Genomic DNA, 24,157 nt, shown 5'->3' with positions numbered 1-24,157 from the left:
TGGGTTTTCTTTTTTTCTAACCATTCTGTAGCAATGGTTTCCCTTGTGACACGCTGTTTAACCCAAATGAATGTCACTCATTTTTTCCATTTGGTTCCATAATTCACATTTAATGTATGCTTCTGTCTGTCTCTGGCACCTAATCCATAGACTCCTTATGGGCAGAGATGGGTGCTTTCTATCAACAGCAACCAGAGCAAATCTGGTAAAGCTTGGAGAACATTCTGGATTGTTGTACACAAGCATTAATCCACGTAAGGCAGGCAGCACAGTGGATCAGAGTGTGCTCTGGAACCAACCTACATGGCCAACTCTGCTGGTCTGCTCAGTACTGTGTGTGATCCTCCAACTGCCACCATTACCTTTGTAACATTATGGCACTGATGGTATCTCATGTGATTTCTGTGTACATATTTACTCAGACAAGGACCCGTAAATGTTTGTTATTGCTATCATGACATTACCCTGTACATTCAAGACACAACTGCAGGTAAGGTCCTGTCCTCCTGGCTAAATGTGCTTTCTAGCCTCATTTTCCCCACAGACTCAGCTCCAGCAATTCTGGATTCCTGGCTGGCTTTTGGACAGACCAACCACACTGTGATGCCAGAGGCCTTGCTATGCCTACAGGCTCTTTTTCACTTCAGATCACAAGTCAGAGTTGGAAAGGTGTTCCCTGAAAGCTAAGGACAGGCCTTTGCATCAATATCTGGTATTGCCCCTTGCTTTATTTTTTCTTCTGAAATGCTTGACATCCTTAGATATGCATGGATTTGTTATCTATTCTCCCAATATAAGGGGAAAGGCCTTTATTCTAACAACTTAAGGGAGATTCTAAACCAGAGAAGGCATTCAGTGAAGATTTTTCAATTGTACCAACAAAAGAGTAAAGAGTACATGTATCTTGTGAAAAAGCTAATTCAATAAATATTAGCTTATTCACAAGATATATGTTATGTATATATTACATTAGGAAGAATGTGTGCTTCAAAAATGGTATGTAGAGTATTTCCAAGACATTCTATGGGCCTTCTATGTTCAGAGAGTGCAACACAAATGATACTTCTATCCACTCTTTACCCCTTAACCACACAAAACAAAGGTTATGTTAAATTTTGGTCTTTAGATAAAATTTCTAGTAGCATCACTGATATTGGAAATTGCTAAGCATATTTTACATACAGAACCTAGGCAAGAACCCCAAATTTAGTGACTAGCTGTGAAGAAAAAAATTAAAGCTTATTTTCGTCACCTTGTTTTGAAAACATTCATGTTTATAGTGTTTGTTTGTTTTGTTGAGAACAAGGTCTCGCTACATAGACCTGGCTATCCTGGAACTCACTATGTAGACCATGCTGATCTCGACCTCACAGCAACCCACCTGCCTCTGCCTCCCTAGTGTTAGAAGGTTTAGCTGGACTGTAGTGGTTCACATCTTTAATCCCATCACTCAAAAGGCAGAGCCAGGTAGATATCTGTGAGTTCCAGGTCAGCCTGGTCTACAAAGTAACTGAGTTCCAGGGCTGCCTGGGCTACACTGAGAAACTCTGTCTCGAAAAGCAAAAGAACAAAACAAAACAACAAAAACACATTAGTCCAACAACTTTAACCCATACCAGAAGATAGCCTAAAATTATAAAGGTGAGTGGGCTATACCAGTGCCCCTTTATAAAGCAGTGCTCCAAGAAACTTGATTAAACATTAGCTGATGGATAACAAAGTTAGAAAAGTACTTTTCTTCCATCCCAGTTTCTATATTAAAGTTAAAATTTTAAGAAACTTAATTCAAACAGCACACAATACAACACATATACTGAGAGAGTTCCATCTTTTTCTTGTGGTTAGATCTTCTTGGATTTGTTGTTTGGCCCTCAAGGCAAAGAAACCAATGATACAAATGGCAGGCAGATCCAAGGTGTTTACCTGAGCTTGAGTATGTTCAACAGCAAATAATAAAGGTGGTGGGGTCTTGAGTTCCTGGATACACATCTCTATGACAGAGGCATCCACGGCACTGTCAAGGATAAACAATACGCCATAGATAGTTATGGTAACTCTTAATAAAGACAAAATATCACAATCTGAAATTTCAATATAAACATGAATATAAATAAAGAGAAAGGACTTTTACAAGTAAATAAAATATTTAAGGGTTCCCAGAGTATTTCAGAAAACAGAAAAATATTGTGAAACTGTTAGTATTCAGGCATCTGTACTGTCCTGTCCTTGGGGTTCTGACAGGATACGCCCTCAGCTGGAACCACTAAGAGCACCACCTGTGCACATTCACTATGTTCCCTCTTAAAAGGGTCCTGCCTACCTTCCATCCTGTCTCTCTGTCTCTCTCTCCTCCCCCTTCCCCCCCTCTTCCTCTCTCCCTTTTTCCTAGCCTCTCTCCTCCCCTCTTTCCTCTCTCCTGCTGTTCTTATCCCCTGAGGCCAGTCTTCCCCTCCCTTTCCCCTTTTATGATCCCTTTCCTTAATAAGAAACCCTGTTGCATGATGTCTTTCTCTCCTGCACTGCTTTTCTTAAATTACAACAGAAACTGTCATCAGTTGTCAATTCAACACACCTGAACAGAGGAAGCCATACTGAGGAATTGCTTCCATCGTATTGTCCTGTAGGCATGTCTGTAGAGCATGCCCTTAATTGCTAATGGGTATGAGTGTGGCTAACCCACTGTTGGAGGTGCTATCGCTGTGCAAGTGGGTTAAGGCAGCTGAACAAGCTAGAAGGAGCAAGCCAGCAAGCAGCAGTCCTCCATGGCCTCTGCTTCAGTTACTGCCCCCAGATTCCTGCCTCAGCTTAGCTCAGTTTCTCTCAATAATGATGGCTTGTAAACCAAATACGCCCTTTCCTCCTCCAAGTTGCTTTTGGTCAGTGTTGCATCATAGCAACAGAAAACCTAGGATAGAAACAAAGATTTTCTTTTTTCAGTTCTTTCTTCACATCCCAGAAAAGAGAAGGTAGTGTGATTTAACAAAGAGAAGGAAGACATTTCCAGCAGCACTGTTCAAAAAGAAAGAGAGAATGAAGAGAAATGGACAGATGCATGTGGTTAAAAGAAGGTGGACTTGCTGGGCTAGAGTATCTGGATGTTAGGAAGAGAGAAGTCACATTCAAAACTGTACACAACTAACGGACACTAACTCCTCATGCTCATCCCTTTAGGCTGAGGCCAGCAACAAGCCTCTAAAGGATCAAGCATGTTCAACCCTACAACACTGTGCAACGAATGAGCTATAAACTTAGATAGGCCTGAACATAATAGCCAAGGTTTTGCCACTATGCTCAAAACATCATTAGTCCACTCATTAATATTAGGAAAACGAAAAAGTCAAAGAATCAAATCATTGTTTCCTTAAGTTTCACCAAAATACTTATGAGTTTAATTCCTCATAGCAAAATACATCCAGATGAAATTCAAAAGTGATTTTCAACCTGATATGACTTCTAGAGATAGGAATCTTCAAACTTCTTCATGTCCAGTGAAAAATAACTAAGGGGATTATACTATATTCCTTGTCTGTGCTAGAAGGCACATAAAATTTAGAACCTTCTCAATTTTTTAAAATTAAATAAAACAATCTTTTTTACTTAAACAACCAAGAAGTCAATACAAGTAAACTGATAGAACAGACGATGAAAATAATAACAGCAACAACTGTGGCAAAAGCAAAAGCCTGGAACTTATTGGGCGTAAGAATGAATGAAAATCTACTTGCATGTACCTCTTACCTACAGAGAAGCTCTATGAGATGGGCTTGTTGAAATGCATTTGCAGCATCTCTTGGAGTAACTGCCAAGAGGTTGTCTAAAAGGCTGCAGATTGCTGACAGAAGCGATGGAGTAACAAACATATACTGCTTGTGCAGGGAAGCAGACATCGATGAGTCACGAGGTCGCACTGGTCTCACTTCACACTGACCTGTTATTTACAATAAAGCATAAGAATTATTTAATTTACCTGGTGGTTATTAACAAAATTTGCAAGTTCTCATGACACAGGAAAGTTCCTAAAGATACAGAAGTAGGTGGTTGGTTAGCTGCATGGCTCAGCTTAACCTTGAGGCTAGGGAGATTGACTGCTGCTATTCCTAACCCCCATCCCCCATATGCACACACAGACGCACACAATATCCAACCACACATGTGCACATGCAAACATTCATGAATACATGTGATTGTCTTGGGAAAGAGTAATAGGAGAGATCTGCAATCCTTGGAGTAAGATTTACTTAAGTAAGAGAACAGGAAAAGCCCAGAGGCAAAAGGTAGATGGGTTAATTTACCTTAAGAAAAGCTGACTAGCAGAGCCTTAGTGGTGCAAGCCTTTAATGCCAGCACTCGGGAGGCAAAGGCAGGTGGATCTCTGTGAGTTCCAGGCCAGCCTGCTCTATAGAGTGAGTGCCAGGATAGACTCCAAAGCTACACAGAGAAACCCTGTCTTGAAAAACCATAAATAAATGAATAAACAAATAAACAAAAAAATTTAAAAAAAGAGAAGTTGACTAGAAACAAGTCACTCATAACTAAAAATAAGTCTCCGTGTGTGTTTCATTTGGGAGTTGGGTGGTGGGCTCCACAAAATAGAAAAAATATCTTTAATACATTCCTCCATTTACACTGTTCTTTCAGAGAATTTGCTTGCAATGGCATAAATGTTACTAAATTGGTAGGGTCTAATAGGTTTCTCAACTGTAAATTTATATTTTTATGCTAAAATGGTAATTCTCCAATGATAGCATATTTTATTTCAGTTGACTTTCTAGCAAATGAAAGAACATTTCCCTCTGACCACTTATTTTAGTATAATTCAAACAGTCTTAATCTGTTTTGAGACTGCAAATATGTTCATAGGGGTATATGTTTGTGTGAGTGTGTGTGTGTGTGTGTGTGTGTGTATACACATTTACTTGGGCACATACACATATATGAATCAACAAATAATTCATCTGACACCTCCAATTCTAATATAATTTTACAGGGTCCATTGAGCACCTTTAGTCATTTACTATGTCACTTACAACATTCACACACACACACACACACACACACACACACACACACACACACACACACCACCTTTTATCCATTGTCTACACATTGCTCATTTGCTCTGTCTTATGGTATATTTGAAGAACTTTTAGGATTGCTAATTGCAAAAGGTAAACAAGCATCATGACTTGAATGCTTGCCTGCAGTTTTTTGTTTGTTTGGGTTTTTGGTTTTGTTTTTCTTCCATTAAATCTGAGGGTGAAGGTGTATGGATTATTAGACCAACTTGTAGTATTCCACATTAATTTCAATTTTGTCAGCTTAAGTTTTCTTTTCTTTTTCTTTGTAGCACAAGAAACAAAATATGGTTATAAAAACCTAACTAAGCTAAGAAGTATATGCAAGAGAGTAACCATGTCCACTGTGGAGTCCCTTTTACCTTGTTCTTATAACTAAGTTTCTTGTTTTCTTTTAAAACAAATAGGGACATCATGTACTTTTTAACTTCCCTTTTACTATTTTATTGCTTTTGTGTGTATGTTTTCTCTGAGTGTATGCCTGTGAAACCGTATGCATGCCTGATGCCTGCAGATGCCAGAGGAGCGTGCCAGAAACCATGGAACTAGAGTTACAGATGATTGTGAGTTCCAATTTGGGTGCTGGAAATCAAATTAATGTCCCCTGGAAGAGCAAACCTGGAAGAGCAACCCTACTGTTAAAACACTGAACCAACTCTCAAAAAGTTAAAAATCTAGAAATACTATATACTCTAAGTCTATATTTTTAGCGCTTTGTGTGTGTGACATGTGTGGGAATGCCAGTGTATACATATGTGGGGTGTTCCTCTTTATTGTGACATGTGTGGGAATGCCAGTGTATACATATGTGGGGTGTTCCTCTTTATTGTGACATGTGTGGGAATGCCAGTGTATACACATGTGGGGTGTTCCTCTTTATTGTGACATGTGTGGGAATGCCAGTGTATACACGTGTGGGGTGTTCCTCTTTATTGTGACATGTGTGGGAATGCCAGTGTATACACATGTGGGCATGTTCCTCTTCATTGTTTTCCACCATATGTGCTGACAGTCACCCCCCAACCCCCCTCTCTGAATTTGAACCTCACCAATGCTGCTCCATGACCCCACTTTTGTCTGCCTGCCTCTGTCCCCTGCACTGGCATGAAAAGCATGTGTCACTATAGCCAACATTTCACATGGGTACTAAGCATTGCACAGCAAGCACCTTGCTCACTAACCCATCACCCTAACCCAACTGGAGGCTTTTTTACATATCAGTATTGGGGGAGGGGTGATTTACTGAGTACCAATTTGAAGATATCCTCCTTGTATTTAAATAGCTGAGTAAGTATGGAATCTGGGTGTTGTAAATATTCCATTAGACAATTATGTACATTTGTACTTTCATACTTTTGGAGATATGTCATGAGAAAATTCCTATATATAAGATAAATTTACAGATTCATTAGATATTGCCAAGTTCCCTTCCAAAAACTGCATTCTCTCTTACAGTTTATAGGAGTGTGGGTGTGTTCCTCTTTATTGTGTATTTTGGCCGTAGTCTGGCCAAAAGCATGCACTGCCAGCGCTTTCTAATAGCTGGTAATTTATCAGTTAAGGAAGAGGCTCATAGTGTAGCATTTACTTGTACTTATCCAGTAATATGGGTCCCTGGCATCTTTTGTGCGTATCTATCTCGTGTTTCTGTTCACTTTTACATGTGAAAAACTGAGAAGGCTTTACCTGCTTACAACATAGCTTTCTCTGTAAGCTATGTTACAAGTAGTTATGTTGGTTTGTCAAGAAATATCTTCACTTTGAGGTATTTTCTACCGCATGAGATGTTAATTTTGTAATTATTATTAAATGTAAAATTGTTCTTTTTATTGATTTTTTTATGTTGAAGCAAAATTAGAAAAACTTCTATTTAGTTTTATAGGCATCCATCCATTTTTTTTATTAGAAACAAGCTTGCTTCACATGTCAATCCCAGCTCCCTCACCTTCCCCTCCACCCCAGCCCCCCCCCGCAGACCCCCCAATTCCCGACCTAATCCCCACTCTGCCCCTCAGGGGGGGGTGAGGACCTCCATGGGGGATTTCCAAAGTTTGTCTTATCATCCAGGCCAGGGCCTAGACCCTCCCCATATGTCCAGGCAGAGAGAGCATCCCTCAATGTTTTGATAATGTTTGGATAATATTCAATGTTTTTCTTCTATAAAGATGGGCTGATGAGATGACTTAGCAGGTACACACAGCTGCTGCCACGCCTAAGAACCCAAGTTCAATACCTGGGATTCACAAGGTAGAAGGAGAGAACCTCCTACTATCCCAAGGTGTCCTTTTACCACCACATGCACAGCGCGACATCAGTGTCCACACACACACACACACACACACACACACGCACGCACGCACGCACGCACGCACGCACTCAATAATTAAAAATGCTGAATACTGTTTGTATTTTTATGGTCTCCTCCTGCATCTTTAACTCTGTTTTTTGTGCTTTAGATGGCCTTGTTTACACTATACTCACTGTTTATAAGCATATTGAAAATCTATTAATTTTGGTGTATTTTTGCCATTCTGCCTTAGTGAATTTTTTACTATTTATCATTAATTGTTTAAAGATTTGTAAGCAAACAAGACAGACACTCAACTAAGTATTCCTTATTATTAAATCCTTTTATTTACTAAAATAATTATTAGAGACCAAGGTACAACCCAGTTTTTGAAATTATCGGAACAGATATTGTAATGAAAATTCAACAGAGCAAACTTTTTTCTCAGAATATTTTCTATACATCAATATTCATATTTAACTCCTTTTCAGAAACTATTATTTCCTTTGGGTCAGAAATTTAATGCTATCAAATAAGGCCACCATATTCTCTAGAACTAAAAGATGAGTTGCAAACTTCAATATAAATACAACTTAAAGCAGAGTTGGTTGTGATCCAAATACAAACAGTGAAACACTGTCATTCATAAAACTACATTGCAGGGGGTTGAGGATTTTGCTGGCACCTAGCCAGATCATGGCCCTGGTTTACAGACTCAGCTTCAGGAAAACAAATAAACATACATTGCAGGTTATTCATGTGAATTTCTAGGACATAAAGACCCATAGATCTTGTTTCAAATGGTGCAGGTGTCCTGTGAAGTCCCCTGGAGCTGCAATTGCAGGTAGCAATAAGCAGATCAACATAGGAGTTGGGAACCTAACGTGGTCCCTCTGCAAGAGCACAGTAGCACTCTTGTCTGCTGAGCCATATCTCTAGCCTCTCAGACTTTGATAGCCAAATTCTCATTTATCACTTCACCACATTTGTTTTATTAACATATGATTATTCATTCTAGTTTATCCTAATTATGTCTGTGATTTGTTTAATTAGTAATTTGTGCTCCAGATATTTAGTTTAAAAAAATGCCTGGACTTTCTTTTCCTCCCGCCCCCTTCCCTACGCACCACTCTTCCTATCTTTTATCTTCCTAAAAGAAAACAACTTGCGCGTGGGCTCAGGAGATGAAGCAATGGCTGAAGTGCTTGCCAGGTGCCATGGGAACTTGAGTTCAGACACTTGTGAGCCATGAAAAAGCTGGGTATGGCAGCAAACATCTGTAAACCCAGTGCTGAGAGGTCAGAGACGGCAGATCACGGGCCAGCCAGGGAGCTCCACATTCAGTAAGAAACCTCATCTCAAAACACCAGGAGAGAGAGGATTTGACACACAACCCCACCCCAGCCTTGGAGCAAGTGTTAGCTGCTGGTAGAGGCAGTTTTCTCTAAGAATGCTGCCACTGTTAAGGTGACCATGCTCCAGTAAAAGAATACAAATCCAAAACCATTTGAAAAGCACATTTTGTCTTGAAAGGTTTCATGGTGGCAAATGTCTTTAATCCTAACACTTGGGAAGCAAAGGTAGTTCAAGAGGGCCTGGTCTATATAGTGAGGTCCTGTCTCTAAAATACCCCTAAAATACCCACAATGTTTGGGAGATAGAGAAGAGGGGGTAGATCTCGGAAGAATTGAGAGAATGGAGGTGAATATGCTCAAAACTCATACAAAACTCAAAGTTCTAAAAGAACTAATAAAGAAAATAGATGCAAAGGCCTTTAGGCACTTGTGGGAAATTCAGAGAAACACTCTGCATGGATGATTCCCTTATGATAGAATGCAGTGTTTGGCTATCTACAAAGAAAGGGAGGAAATTGTGCTCACAGCTCTTCAAATGAAGGAGGCTCAAGAAACTTAACCCATGGGGTTCAAGTGGGCAGGGTAGAAAAGAAATGTGCAGCAAGTATAGGACATACAAGAGAATAACACCTGTCCAGGTTAAGGGAACTTATAGGTTTCCTATGAAAATTTCATGGGGAAGTAAATGTGGGTCACACAGCTTCACCCTCAAGTAAAGATGGACTACACGTTCCGAAGGCCTTTGGCGTGCAAATCTCTTTAGTTTACAAACGTTAAATGTTTAATGCTGTTAAAAAATTAAAGGGAGGGTAATCGATAAAAAGAGAGTGCAAAGAAAACTAAAGAAATAAACACACACACACAAAGCATACCTTGAGCCACAAACTGGTCAAGCATCATTTCAGGAGGAAGTGTGGACGGCAGCAGTGGTTGAGTCTCAGCACTGCCCACTGAGGTCGCCACCTGTGAAGCAGGCAGGGTACATTACTCATTAATGTTGAAGCATGGGCAATGAAACAAACAGGGAATACACAAAATATCCTTAAAGAAGCAAGTTTAAAATGAATTTTACCAGCTCAAATAACTACAAAACACTTTAAATCCTGAGTTATAGCTAGTTTTCTGATAATGGCATTTTCTATGACCCCTTATAGGGAAAGTTACAATGTTCATAAACCAGTATGAACCAAAAGAGCCAAGTTTTCATTTGAAACCCCATTAAGATTTTAAGTTTCTGATATAAGTAACTCACTGCCTAAAGGTGTGAGGCTTAAGAGATACCCTTTATAGGTAAATTTATTGTTCTTGAGATTCTGACATTTCTGACTTCAGATGAGTGTTTTGCCTCCATGTATGCACGTTTACCAGCTATAGTGAGCGTTCAGGACAGAAGGCATTGGATCCCCTGGAAATAGAGTAAACTAAACCCGAATCCTCCAACAAGTGCTATTAAGCAAACAGCTATTTCTCTAGCCCAATTTTCTTCTATTTATAATAAAATGGTTTGGTTTTGATGTTTCAAATTGCACACTTAAGCTTTAATAATGCCTATAAAATCAGTGTACACACTGAAGAGATGGGTGACTCAGAATTTAAAATCACTTGCTGTTTTCCCAGAGGACCTAGGTTCATTCACCAACACCCACACGGCTGCTCACAGCCATAAATAACTCCATTACCAAGGGACTTAATGCCCTATTCTAGCCTCTGCAGATACCAAGCACATGTGTGGTGAACAAACATAAACACACAAAAAATAAATAAAAAACAAATAAATAAATGAATGAATAAGTAAGTAAATAGATGATCCATGCACATAAAGTGGGGGGAAAACCTTGCAGCTCTAGAATTACCAAAAAAAGAAAAAAGAAAAAAATCGGCAAAGTATTAAGAGATTTTTCTCTATTTTGCCTCCTGCCAGAAAAGAACTTAAAAAAATTTAAAAAGCAATGCTGACACTGTGTTTCAGAACACAACATTTTCAAAAACAGTAAACCTAACAGAAATACTGTAGAAAGCAAACACAATGCACCTGGAGGTTTACAGATAAGGCCATGACCTTCTGAAATGGACTGTACTCAGCCTATTGTGGTGGCACTTATGTGAAAAATACCTCTCCGGGGAGGAAAGGTACCTCTTTTTCTTGCCATCATTTTTTTCTCTGTGAAAAGGCACAAAGGGTGCATACCTGGGAGCCCACACATCTGTGTAGACACATGACACGGTGCATCCACACAACTGATAAATATGCATTACTTATGACATAGAGAACACCAGGGCACATTTAGAGACTCCCTGTGCATATTCCTAACATACTGTACCTTTGATTTACAGTGATTAACTTCATTTATAGTTTCTGATTGTAAGGAGAGTAAGAATGTGAAAAAATTCATAGATACTGTCTACACACACTTAAAAATCTCCTGTTTGGGACATAACAACAGACACTGAGGAAATCCAGAGAATCATCAGGCCATGCTTTAAAAACCAGTGCTCTACAAAATTGGAAACGTCTAAAAGGAATGGACATTTTTCTTGATAGGTACCACATACCAAAATTAAATCAAGGCCAGATAAACAACTTAAACCCCTAAGGAAATAGAAGCAGTTATTAAGTCTCCCCACCAAAAAAAAAAAAAAAACCAAAAAAACAAAAAAAAAACAACAAAAAAAACAAGGCCCAGTACCAGATGGCTTCAGACTGGGAAGATCAGTTGATTGAGATGTGAGGAAGACAGGAGAGAACAAGGAGTGGGAGCTTCGTCCAAGTGCTTTATATGCAGGTATGAAATTACCAATAACAAACTTAATAAATACAACTTTAAACTTCAAAATCGCAGTGTATATTTTCACATTTTATGTTTTAATAGTATATATGTGTATAAGCATGAGCATGTATGTGCATGCTCCTATTTGGAGATCAGAGCACAGGTCTTCAGAGTTAGTTTCTCCTTCTGGCGTGAGAGCCAAGGATCAAAGTCAGGTCATCAGGTGGGCACAGCAAATGCTTATTCTCTGAGCCATCTCGACAGCACACCATGTAACAACCAACTGTGAAGTTAAGGACTTTTCTATATACAGAGACTGCTACAGTTTAGATACTGAATGTCTCCACAGACCCTACTGAAGCTTGGTCCCACCCCACAGTGCTGCTGGGAAGGGATGGGGGAACCTTTAGGAGGTGGAGCTTGTGGAAAAACTTTAGATCACTGGGTATGTCCTTGAAGAACAAATCAGAGTCACAGCCCATTTCTGCGTCTTTCTCGGTGTTCAGGCTGTCATGAGATGAACAGGCTTCCTCTATCACATATTCCCAATGTAATATATTATGCAACTACAGGCCAACAGCAACATGGTACAGTGACTGTGGACTGAAACCTCACAAACAAGGAAATGAAACAAGTCCAGTTGATTATTTCAAGTATATTACAATATCAATACAAAGCCAATAAGCACAAAGGTACTTCCATTCAAAGAATGATCATAGTCAACTAAGTTCTTCCATAGGAATCCTCAGAAAAATCTAGTGCTTTAACTTGTAATAATGTTGATATAAACCAAAAAAATATAAACATGATTTTTCTTTCTGTACCAAGGTCTTCTTACATATGATAAATATTTTAAGTCAAATAACACAAAATAGTTAACAAAAAAAAATACTATTTAGTGATTACCTCTGATAAACAAGGAATGCAAGAGTTTAGGTTGATCCTATGGGTTGACTGTCTAATTTCCTCCTACTTCTCCTGTGCTATAGGCTTTGCCCCCAGTGCAACCCAATCCTTCTCTGTAACTATCTTTTGCTCTCTGGATACCATGAGGTAAATATCTCCACTCCACCACATGCTTCCCTGTATAACGTTCTGCCACACTAAAAACAGGCCTAGAAACAACAAAGCCATGTAACCATGTGCCTGAATGCCTGAAACTGTTAGTTCAATAATTTCCACCTGAGGTAGATTTTCTCAAGCATCTAGTCATCTAGCCAGAACAACTAAAGGTTTATTAGCATAGCTATTCCATAGTCTCGTAAAAACTGATCACTTGAGAAAACATACTTTCAAGCATGTAGTGATGGTATTCTTCCTCTCACTTTCTGTCAATCAATTAATAAATCTCATTTTGGCACTTATCGCAGTATTTCTCTTGCTGAACTAAAGGTACATACTATCTCTACATTTAAGTTTGGAAAGTATGACATCTAGTGGGAGCAGGGTAACTTTTCTGCATTCCCAAATAAAGGTCTAGTTTGGCACTAAATGCAACTCCTTTCTTTCGAATCTAATAGAAAGAGGGAAAAGGGAACCGGGACAATATTGGAGGTAAACTTTATCAAAGTCTATATAATTATATTATCACATATACATATTATTTATTTAAACTTCTAAACCAAACCTTTGCTCCCGTAATAGATTCTATCACACAGTCCTTATCAACAAATACTTGAAAAATTAATGTGTTTTCTAATTTAGAAGAAATGCTTTTTGTATGCTTGGACAAAACTGAAGACCAGAATCAGTTATTAGGAAGAAAACCAAATATGCACAAATGAAGACATCCTAGTATGCACAAATTTCATATCTTTTATATATTGAAGAAAAATTTCTCATACAAGTACTTTTGAAATATCAGAACTACACTGGAATCATTGAATAGGTAAGCTCATTCTGCCTTACCCTTAGTCAAATTTTCAGAATGACTAATGATTTTTAATTATACAGAATACGTCTCATCTATTACTAATGAAAATACCTTTGACACTATTCTATTCTTGATTCTATCAGAAAAGGTAAGAAAGAGGGTTGACGACTCTCAACTGAAAGAATATATGTAGTATGACTATAGCCAGGGAGTCACTAGTTGAAATTCCAGCCCTGCCTCTTACAAGCACTATTTATCACAGTTACTTAACTTTGGAATGACATACTCATGTGGGAAAGCACAAGAGTGTCTACCACATACGGGTAGTTGAACACATAAAACAGAGTATTTTAACTAAATGCAGAGCAGGAGTCTTGTCAGAATATACTTTTTAAAAACCACAGTGATTATAATCATAATCTTGAGCTTTTATACAATTATTTTATCACTACTATGCAATTCAAACTTATTCAGAGACTCAAATGGAACATTTCTGTGTCCTCAATTACCATTGTTTCTGAGGTGGAAAGAGAGCTTGGCTCATGGTCCTGAATGGATGTCCCTGAGGGAGCTCTCCAATACTTGAATGAGTCATCTAAACCTGTGACGACAGAGAACAGTTAGTATGACATCCCCCAGGTTCTCCAACAACTAACAAAATGCGTACTCCTTAAGGAAACCAGCCATAAGCTACAGAAGCATGATTTTTCTCTGTGCTCACTGAGAGTTTCTTGTTGTAATTCCTCCACAGCACTTAGCCTAAGAATTCTAACATCCTACAGCAGAGTGAACTATGAATGTACATTTCTAACAAACAACTAGAATATATCAATGCAGATTGGCTCAAGAGTCATGTCAGGAGTAACGGAGAGTCATAAAAATTGAAACAACTGAGTAAAGTACTTTTCTAATAGTGACAGTTATTTACAAAGTTCAAGCTTCATTAAATGTTACTTTCAATTCCCCCTAAGAAGGGAATGGAAATGTGAATTATAATTTATAATTTAAGTAATAAAATGTGAATTATAATTTATAAATTACATTTAAGTAAATAAAAGTAATGGAATTTCATGCTTTCGGTTTGCTCTTCATATTTATATATATACATATATAATCCTCTATATATATATAAAATATATAAATATATAAACAAATTTTATGTATAAGTATATACACATATACACTCATTAAATGGTGAATAAAATTCATATATTTGAGGGCTTTTGTACTTTCATTGAATCTTTCCTGTGTTAAGATTCTGAAAAATGGGGCCTTGGGTAGTATTTATCCCTGGCAAAAAATACACTTTGAGTGCCCATCCCACAATGAGGGATGCTCTCTTAGCCTGGACTCTTGTGGGAGGGCCTAGGTCTTGCCCTGGATGAAATGACAGACTCTGGAGATCCCCCATGGAGGGCCTCACTCTCCTTGGGGATCGGAGTGGAGATTGGGTAGGGAACTGGGGGGCTTGGTGGGGAGGGCGGGAGAGGAGAAGAGGGAGAGGGATCTGGGATTGACATGTGAAAAAAGCTTGTTTCTAACTTAAAAAAAAAAGGCCTTAAAAAAAAGAAAGAAGTTACTAACTGACAGCAACTTTATTTTCTTTAGATGATTGTATAGTAGCCTACTGATGTATGCCTAGTCCCCATGCCTAATCTAAAATGCATTCTGAGAAAAGTCCTTTCTGAGAAGATACAATGCCGCAACTCTATGGAAAGACCCTCTCAGTTAAATCTCACCTACTCTATGATGAAATTCTTTGAACAATATTATTTATTTTGGAGGTTAGCACACAATGAAAAGTTTAATAAGCAAGAGTTAACGATTTGTCTTATTCATTAAATCAAAATAATGCTTTATTGCATCAAAAGAGTTGACATTTTCCTTTTCACTGTCTTGTAACTTTCATCACAGAGTTTTTCATATTCTCAGTAACATTATGTGTTTCTTATTGGTTGACTTTAACACAATAAGGATTAAAATGGTCAGCTAAAATAAACAAACAAAAGATTCTGAAACATATTAATTTCAAAATTAAAGAAATTTATGTTAAATGGATATTTATTTATGAGATCTACTTAGTATTTATGTATTAATATATAATACGTAGAAAACCTAAATACATTTATCAAGAGAAGTAAAAATACTTCAGCAAAAATTCTACTGAGTTCATACCAAAAAACAGAATTTTTAAGACCATTACCAAATAAGTTAGAAGATTTAGTTAGAAAAGATCTCATTCATAAGAAAGGTTGCAGGAAAAAAACTGGTAGAGTGCCAAGGAATGAATGTTCCAAAAAAGTTTAAGATTTTACTGGAGAAAAAACCTATAAAACTTTACTGAAGGGTATAAAATAACTTATAAAATTTTAATAAGATGTCAAACATGACTTCCATGAAGAATTTATAACACAGAATAATGTTTGGGCAATGTTTAGAAAAACAGACTAAAAAGGCACACAAGACAAACATCAAATAGTGGAAAACAGTAGTAAGAAATAAAACATATTAAGGATATTCTCTCGATTGTAGGACTGGAGATAATTTTTTTCCTGTGTACTTTTTATTATTTTCCAAATGTTCTTTAATGTCATTTTTACATTTGTAGGTGGTGTACATGCTTATATATATTTCACTTGTATGCACCTAAGGAAGGAGGTCAGAGGTTGACGGCACATGTCTTCTGCAGTTGCTTTCCACACTTTATACATTAAGGTAAGATCTCTCCATGAACACAGAGCTTGTCAGTCTGACCGGTCTAATCAGCCAGCTTGCTCTGAGTGCTCCAGACCACTGTGTACACATTGCACGTCTTTAGGTGTTGAAGGTTCTAATCCCAGTCCTCTCGCCTGTGTTTCTTAGCAACTAAATTGTTTACCTGGCTCCTCAACATCATTTAAAAGAAGCTATACTTTGTAAAAAAAAAACAAATAATAATACTAAAGGTATTATACTTACCATTTAAATCACTGCATTCTGTAGTTTCAGGAAAAGCAGAAAAATTCAAATCAAAGGTATATCTTCCTAGATAACAGTGTTTCACCATCTGACTCAAATGTTCATAGAAATGGCAATGATACAAAAGGGCCTGGAGGGCAGGTTTTCCTACAAGTGACATGCCAGAATCCTCATCATGGACACAGGGGCCCTGTGCAGAAACAGAGAAAAGGCACTGATTTAACAAACCATTTCTTCAAAAAGGTCTACTGCATCTCACTAAGGCAAAGGTGACCCAGATCCTACCACTGTCCACCCTAGTTATGGCTGCTAAGACTAGAATAAACAAGTACTTCACTTTACTGGCCCCTGGAAGAAGGTTGATCAAATCTACCTCCTAAAGGGACAATTCATTAAAATGTTTCTATGAAATGATCATTCTCAACCAACTAATTACACACTTGAGCATAAAAACAACACTATCTTTACACCGACACACAACAGTAAAACAAGTATTATAAATACCTGAAAAAACATAATCTAAGTAATGGTATTTAAAAATGTTTTTACTTAATCAATGAGTCAGCAAAAATAATCAACTAAAATGTAGAAGCCTAGAAGAAGCAGGTAAAGCAGAACAATAGAACAGGATCAGGAAGCCATGCTTACTTATCAAGGTCAGTGATAAGCAATGTGATTCCTTATTTATTATAAATTATACTGTCAATCACCCATGCTAGACAAATGCTTTCCTACCACCCCAATGTGGTCCTTTAAGGCATGACTTTACCAAATTATTTGTCAAAAAATTGAATAGTAAACCTTCACTGTCACCACTACAAAGAGTTTTAAGCAAGTTATAGTATACATAAACGTATACAACACAATAAAGACAAGAGACATGCAACAACTCCAAAACATCCCAAGGCAATTCCTTTGTCACTCATCAAAAATTACCAACCTAAATGAAAACTGTGGTTTTGTTAAGGCAGGTTAGGGAGTGTGGCTCAGCAATAAAGCACTTATCTAACATACAGGAAGCTTTGTGTCTGTTCCCTCGCAGTAAAAACAAATGAACACAAACAAAACAGCTCTCAAGGTTAATTCCAACTTCACTCTGGCTACTTAACAACGAAGTCAATCAAAGAAAATTGTTAAAGTTACATAAAACTATTTTTCTATATTTCTATATTTCCTAGGGATGATTAATTTTACTTTGCAATATACCAATCATGTAAAATCATTTAATTCATTTTATGAATAATGTCTATGTAATTGCCTCCTGTATCACAGCTAGAGTCATAAATTCATAAGTATTTACTGAGAACAGGTAAAGAAATATAAATTATATAAATCACGAACCCAACAAAAACAACTATTTAGTGCTCTTCACAAAAGTTAGATCTATTGAGTTTTTACCTCATCAAAGGCCTTTTGGATGGACAATGGTTGGCTGGGAACAACAATACAATTTTTTTCTAGCACTTTAACACTGATTCTGCTTTCTCTCCCTGAGAGAGGCAGCCTTGATGATGCATGTCAATAAAGATGAACCTTCATAAACATCATTATTAAAAGATATCCCCCAAATATGAAAGAGCTATAATATGCAAAGATTATTATAATAAGAGCTGAGTTCTTATAACCAGCAGGAGACTGGTTCCCTAGCCCCAACATAAGTTGTGGGTGTCCACTGGAAGCCAGGGGAAATATGCTATTAAATATACTGTTTATCTGTTCTTCCTTTTTAAGATCAATCCATCTGTATCCATACAAAAAGAGTGGAATATTATGATACAAAACAAAGACTTCACATACATAAAACCAAGAATATAAGATGAATACTTTGCACACTAAGTCAGAAAGGATAAACCAATGCCAATCCATTCTTCAGTGGAAACTGGGAGAACATTTTTCAAAATATAAAACCTATAGTGATAGAGCACTTGCTGCCGACCATAAGCAAGGTGTCGGGTTCAATCCCCAGAGCCATAAGAAAAGAAAATAGAAAGAAATAATAATAAGCCATGGTCCTAAACTTCAGAAGCAAACAGTCTGTATGAAGATAAAATTTAGTGGTAAGAAATGAGGCAATGCAAAAAAAGTAATATGAACCCAATTTAATGATAAAAACATAAAAAAAATAATGTCTTTCAGAGAAGACTATACTTGTTACTAATTTTTTTTTTTTTTGCTTCCAATCTTTGTGTTGTTCTTTTTTTTTTAAAACTACATTTAAGGGACAGCAAGATGATGCAGAGGGTAAAAGTACCTGCTGTACAAGCCTAATGACCTGAGTTCCATCCCTGAACTCCATAAAAGAGGAAAAAGAAAACAGATTTCACAAAGTTGTCTTCTGACCTCTCAACACACACTGTGGTAAATGCACATGGACACGGACATGGGGACACACACACACACATCACCTTCGTCACACATAGACAGACACAGACACAGACACACACACACACACACACACACACACACACGACTAGAGATGACTTATAGCACCAGCACCACAAATTTGTCTTGGTAAAGACTGATGAAGTAAACAACCCAAGAGATTAATGCCAACTGGATCATGTATCAATAGACATACTGAAACCTGTTTTTCCAAAGCTCAGCTTTATTCAGTAACAATTAGTATATTCTGATGGAAATTTAAAAATAAACAGATTTATAGAAGATCCTGGGATTCTTTAGAAATTAGAAATTATAACATTATTATATAAAATATATTAATTATAGTTATAACCTATACAGTATAACATCATTATAAACATGAAATCATAAGATGAGAAAATTAAAATGATAAAAAAAACATCTTATGGCTACAATGACAGCACTTTCATATTTTCCAACTTATCTACTTAATTGTTAACTATTTAGTTACTTGGTATTCACTATTTTTAAAAAACCTAATATAGAGAAAAAGAGGTAAATCAAGGTCCCATCTGTACACTAACTCAGGAAAAGAAAAAGAAATTTAATACAATTGCATTTGTAAATATAACCAATTTCATTTATTATTAAACTATAGAACCAGTTTAATGATGTGAACAAGAAAGAGACTCTGTACTCACACAAATATGTACCATTGACTAAATATGTGGCTTATCAAGCTTTTCAGTCCTTTGTGCTAAAACTTCTAAATTATACAATGAGGAAAATAGTACATGGCACCAACAATTATGAAAGTTAATACACATGAAGCTTCTAGAAAAGCACCTAGCATATTTCATGCTAAGTATTACTAACCCTGAGAGGATTAACCACTACAGAAAAGAGGGTTGTTTTTTTTTTTCACAATTATTTTTATACCAGTTTTATCAAGCTGGGTATGGTAACATGCCTTTAATCCCAGCTCTGGGAGGCAGAGGATGGCAAGTCTCTGTTGACTTTGAGGTTAACCTGGTCTACATAATAGATAGATGATTGGATGGATGGATGGATGGATGATGGATGGACAGACAATAGATATGTAGGTAGATGACAGACAGACAGACAAGCAGACAGACAGATGATAGATATGAATGAAATGTTTTATTGGAGGCTGGAGAGATGATTCAGTGATTAAGAGCACTTTTCACTCTTAAAGAAGATCAGAATTTGATTCACTGAACCCTGGCTCATAATGTAGTTCTGGCTCATAACCATCTGTAACTCCAGCTCCCAGGCATGTCACCCTCTTCTTACCTTTGGAGGCACTGGGCATGCATATAGTTCAGACACATCCATGAAGGCAAAACAGTCACACACAAATATAAGTAAATCTAGTGTGTGTGGCAGGGGTCATGCATGTGACAGAGCATGTATATGGAGGTCAGAGGACCATGTTAACAGGCAATTCTCTCCTTTCACCTTTGTGGGGTCATTTCTCTAGCTCAGGAGATGCTCAAATGTGAAAAAGAATCAGACAATTTCTACCTTCTAATTAAGAAGTACTTGCTGCCATACATACAGTTTTTTAAGTAATAAAGTTTAGCCAAACTTTGCTATCAATAATAGACTGGTTTTTAGACTCTCACAAATACGGAAGTCTGTAGACAGAGAAATCCCTTATATAAACCAGGTGACATTGTGTGTTATCTACGCACATCCTGTGTGTAACTTAAAAGCTCTCTAAGTCACAATGCCTGAATGTTACTGTATGTGGTTGTCATTCACTACTGTGAAAGAAGAATGATAAGAGAAAAATTCTACCATTGTCCAGCACAATTACTTTTTCTTGAATATTTTTGACTCCTGGTTGATTAAATATACAAACATGAAATCCACAGACACAAATGGATAGCTGCATACATATGCTGAAAATTTAAAACCACTTAATGTAAAATAATCGCTAAATTAATAAATGTTTATACCCACCTGCCAAGTATAATCCTTTATAACTTCTGAAGGCATCGGAATTACAAGGAGATTCTGAAGAATAAATGCAGCCTGAAAATTAAAAGCACAAAACGTCAACACTGCCATCTTGTTGTCGTCTCTGAAATAAGCACGTGCTGTAATTAAATAACAGAGGTGCAGCTGTCAGTTACACACTAAAAAGACCCTCACAAGGTCTCATCCACCACACTTCTTATTAGCTGGTGACTGAAGTAGGTGATGAGCAGACTGTGGAACAGTTCATTAGAAAATGTATTTTTTACCATTGCAAAATTTACTTTCATACAAAAATGATTATTATCAAACATTCTAGAAGCATTTAAGAAATACAAATAACATTTTCCACATTCCTTTGTAGGGTTACACACACATAGCAAACATCTGCCTTCTCCTTCCTCAATTTCCTCCTCTCTCATGCAAAATCCTCTTAAAGCACAAATGTCCAGCTTTATCCATCATAATACAGGGTGACAGAATGAAGTAAGTATACAAATAGAAGAAGTGATTTTCACTTAATGAAAGATTATGCTTTAATTCTACTGAGAGAGTAACAAGAATTAGGGAAATTCAAAGAGTAAAACCTCCATCCATCTACACTGGAAATCAATTTTAAAAGTTTAATATTAATGAACCAAAAAATCCATAAATGTAAAAATTACCCCTTGAAATTATGACAGCAACTAACAAGAAAACTGGTTTTATCTGTTTGCCATTGAGTATTGGTTAGTGGTGGGCCAGGAACTGCTGATTTCTTTAGAAACCTCTGAGAACTATTTGCTTGTCAGTTTTAAAGCTATTGGTATGAATTATCACTTTGACAGAAGCAGAAATAAAAAGAAACCACCAATTGGAGCTGACAAGATGGCTCAATGGGCAGAGACAGCTGTGGGTAGAACTGGTGACCCAAGTATTATCCCTAGAACCCGAAAGATGGCAAGAGAACTGACTCTGGAAATTTGTTCTCTGGCTTTCACAGGCACGCATGTGCACTAATAAATTACATAAATAAGTAAATAACTTTGAAAACAAATTAAATTGGTGTTTATTTTCTTCTCAAATATTATTGACATATACTGCAAAATGTTATTTTGGAAATTCTTTATTATTATTAAAGGTTTACAAACACTACAGACCTATAAATGTTGAGTAAAAACAACTTTTCTTGAATTACTTTTCAATGTGTGATATAAAAGTTCCCATTAAAATGTATCAGCAAGTTGGCTCATCTGATCAAGGCACTTGCTGCCAAGGCTGAATTCTATTGCCAGAACCCACACGACAGAAGATGAGGACCAGCTCTGGTAAGCCATCCTCTGACCTCCAAGCAGAGCATGTGAATGCACAAACATATCTGCATATGCATGAACACATATGCAAAATAAATATTTAATGCGACTATTTAAATATCTGCCTTAATTCTGTTGGAATAAATGACTTCAACTTCTACTGTAAATGAATCTTTTCATTAAAATTTTTGTAAGCAAAATAAATGAAGGTTTTTGCTCAGTCCACCCTGCTAAACAGCAAGTCAAGTGAGGCTTATAGACACTACAATGGACTACTGTGACACAAAGGAGGGAGAGGCAGGCTAACAGACTTACCTCCCGGCGCACCATACTGCATTCTGACTGATCCAGAAGGATGTTCACCACGGTTCCCCAGAGCCCACCAGAAATATTCTGACAACTGTTTGCCAATGCCACACAGCCAGCTTCAATAGTAGTCAGTGCTGATCCCAATCCCAGGGAAGTGACTCTCACCTATCACATAAAGACAGAGCTATCAAATCCAAGGATACTCTTTCCTAGCACGAGGTCATCCTTCTGATACAAAAGAAGTGCTAGAACTGTGTGGATGCGACACTGGTTTTACATTTCTACACACTAAACGACACTCAGAGAAAGCATTTTACATATCTCTGAATATGACACTGGCTTCCCATTCCTACATACTAAAGATCCCAAAGGGTGTCCTACATGTCTGTGAATTGGCTTTACAGAAATCCTGCATCAGGGTTGGAAAAAACCAATAACCTGAAAAAAAAAGTAGACTATAATCAATTGTCACTTGAGGTTAATATAATGCTATAAGTAAGCACTAAAGCAATTATAATTTACAAGGTTTTGTAAGGAAAAGCAGAGGAATCTTGATCATATGATTTTTATTTACTCCTCATTCATAAAAATATACCCATTAGTTTGTTCTATTTTTCGTGTTATTAATATCTTTTGTAAACAAATAGTTTTAACATTTTTAATACTTCATTACAAAATAATGTAGCTGAATTACATTTCTTTATATGGCTTGTAGTATTTTCTCAAAAGTTGTTTTAAGAAAACAACATTGCAGAGAAGCTTAAGTTGGTACAGTAATGCTGGTCATAACATAACTGATGCTTAAGTAACAGTTTGGTACATTTCTGAATTTAGACCCAAAAATACATTTTCAGTGACACTGTTCCATGGAGAGTGTGAGTCTTTAGACATTTTAGCAGGAGCCAGAATGGCGGTGAGACTGATCAGCAAAGACAATGCCAATGTGAATGGCAGGGAATGGGAAAGAGAACTGGAATGACTGGAAAATTGTGGGGTTGGATTCTATAGGCAATAATTGACATCATTCTTCAAAGAGAATGATGGTCCCAAATGTAATTCGGAGACCGTTAGGTTGGAGCCTCCTACCTTAGGAATGGAGGCAAGACTGTTTCTCCTCAGTTTCTATGGCTATGGCTGTCTTTCTAATTCCACTGGGCCAGGCCCTTGGAGCCAGGGAGGTCAGGCTGTACAGTGAGCAGCGAAGCTCGGAGCGAGAATACTCGTCCAGCACAGCCTGTAACCCAGAGGGTAAGAAACAGCCTGGGCCTTTAGTGCTGATGGAACTTGCTTCCCCAGCATATGCACTTGCTTTGCAGCCTCATGTCTTCCGTTCCTATTTCTCCTTTGGGGCTAGGACTGGGACACAGGACTAGAACCTGTGACTAGTCTTCCATCAGATACGGAAACGTAATTTCTGTGTTTCATGGCCTCCACAGACTCTTTCTTCAGGATGAAATACACAAATCGAATTCTCATCTATTCTTGATTTAGATAACATTCACACAAGACTTTGGACTTCAGAGTTTAAAGTTGATGCTACAGTGGGTTAAGACTGTTCTTGTTTCTGTTTGGGTGTGTTTTGCTTTTTATCTATTTACTGAGATTAATGTACTTACTTGAAAAGATAAGGATGTGGATTTTAATGGACCAGAAATGGAAAGCTAAGGTGAAAACTTACACCCCCAAAATCTCAGTGGAAGTTTTAATTTCCACTGTGACCTGTTTGGAAATAGAGCTTCCTCAAGATAATTAAAATGAAATGACCTCTTAACAATGAGGTCTTACCCCCAACCACACTGGTGACTTCCTGAAACATACACAATGAAAAGCATGTAGATATTCTGCAAAAAGACAGGTATAGGTCAATGAAAACAAGAG

At 37.3% G+C, this 24,157-nt stretch overlaps 1 protein-coding gene across 3 annotated transcripts in view; it reads right to left on the bottom strand.

The window, feature by feature from the left end:
* Rttn (rotatin) overlaps nucleotides 1-24,157 on the bottom strand; it is a 125,987-nt gene that overhangs the window by 30,560 nt on the left and 71,270 nt on the right. For all 3 annotated transcript variants that reach the window (XM_005065388.4, XM_040757815.1, XM_040757817.1), the window contains 7 exons: nucleotides 22,286-22,444; nucleotides 20,664-20,735; nucleotides 16,317-16,506; nucleotides 13,868-13,959; nucleotides 9,590-9,680; nucleotides 3,739-3,928; nucleotides 1,924-2,014 (listed from right to left, as the gene is read on the bottom strand). In XM_005065388.4, coding sequence (XP_005065445.2) covers nucleotides 1,924-2,014; nucleotides 3,739-3,928; nucleotides 9,590-9,680; nucleotides 13,868-13,959; nucleotides 16,317-16,506; nucleotides 20,664-20,735; nucleotides 22,286-22,444 — 885 coding nt within the window. The remainder of the gene's footprint in view (nucleotides 1-1,923; nucleotides 2,015-3,738; nucleotides 3,929-9,589; nucleotides 9,681-13,867; nucleotides 13,960-16,316; nucleotides 16,507-20,663; nucleotides 20,736-22,285; nucleotides 22,445-24,157) is intronic.

Source organism: Mesocricetus auratus, unplaced genomic scaffold, assembly GCF_017639785.1.
Source record: "Mesocricetus auratus isolate SY011 unplaced genomic scaffold, BCM_Maur_2.0 Super-Scaffold_100015, whole genome shotgun sequence".
NCBI classification, from domain to species: Eukaryota; Metazoa; Chordata; class Mammalia; order Rodentia; family Cricetidae; genus Mesocricetus; species Mesocricetus auratus.
The sequence above is the reverse complement of the archived record's forward strand: the minus strand, read 5'-3'. Positions and strand labels throughout refer to the sequence as shown.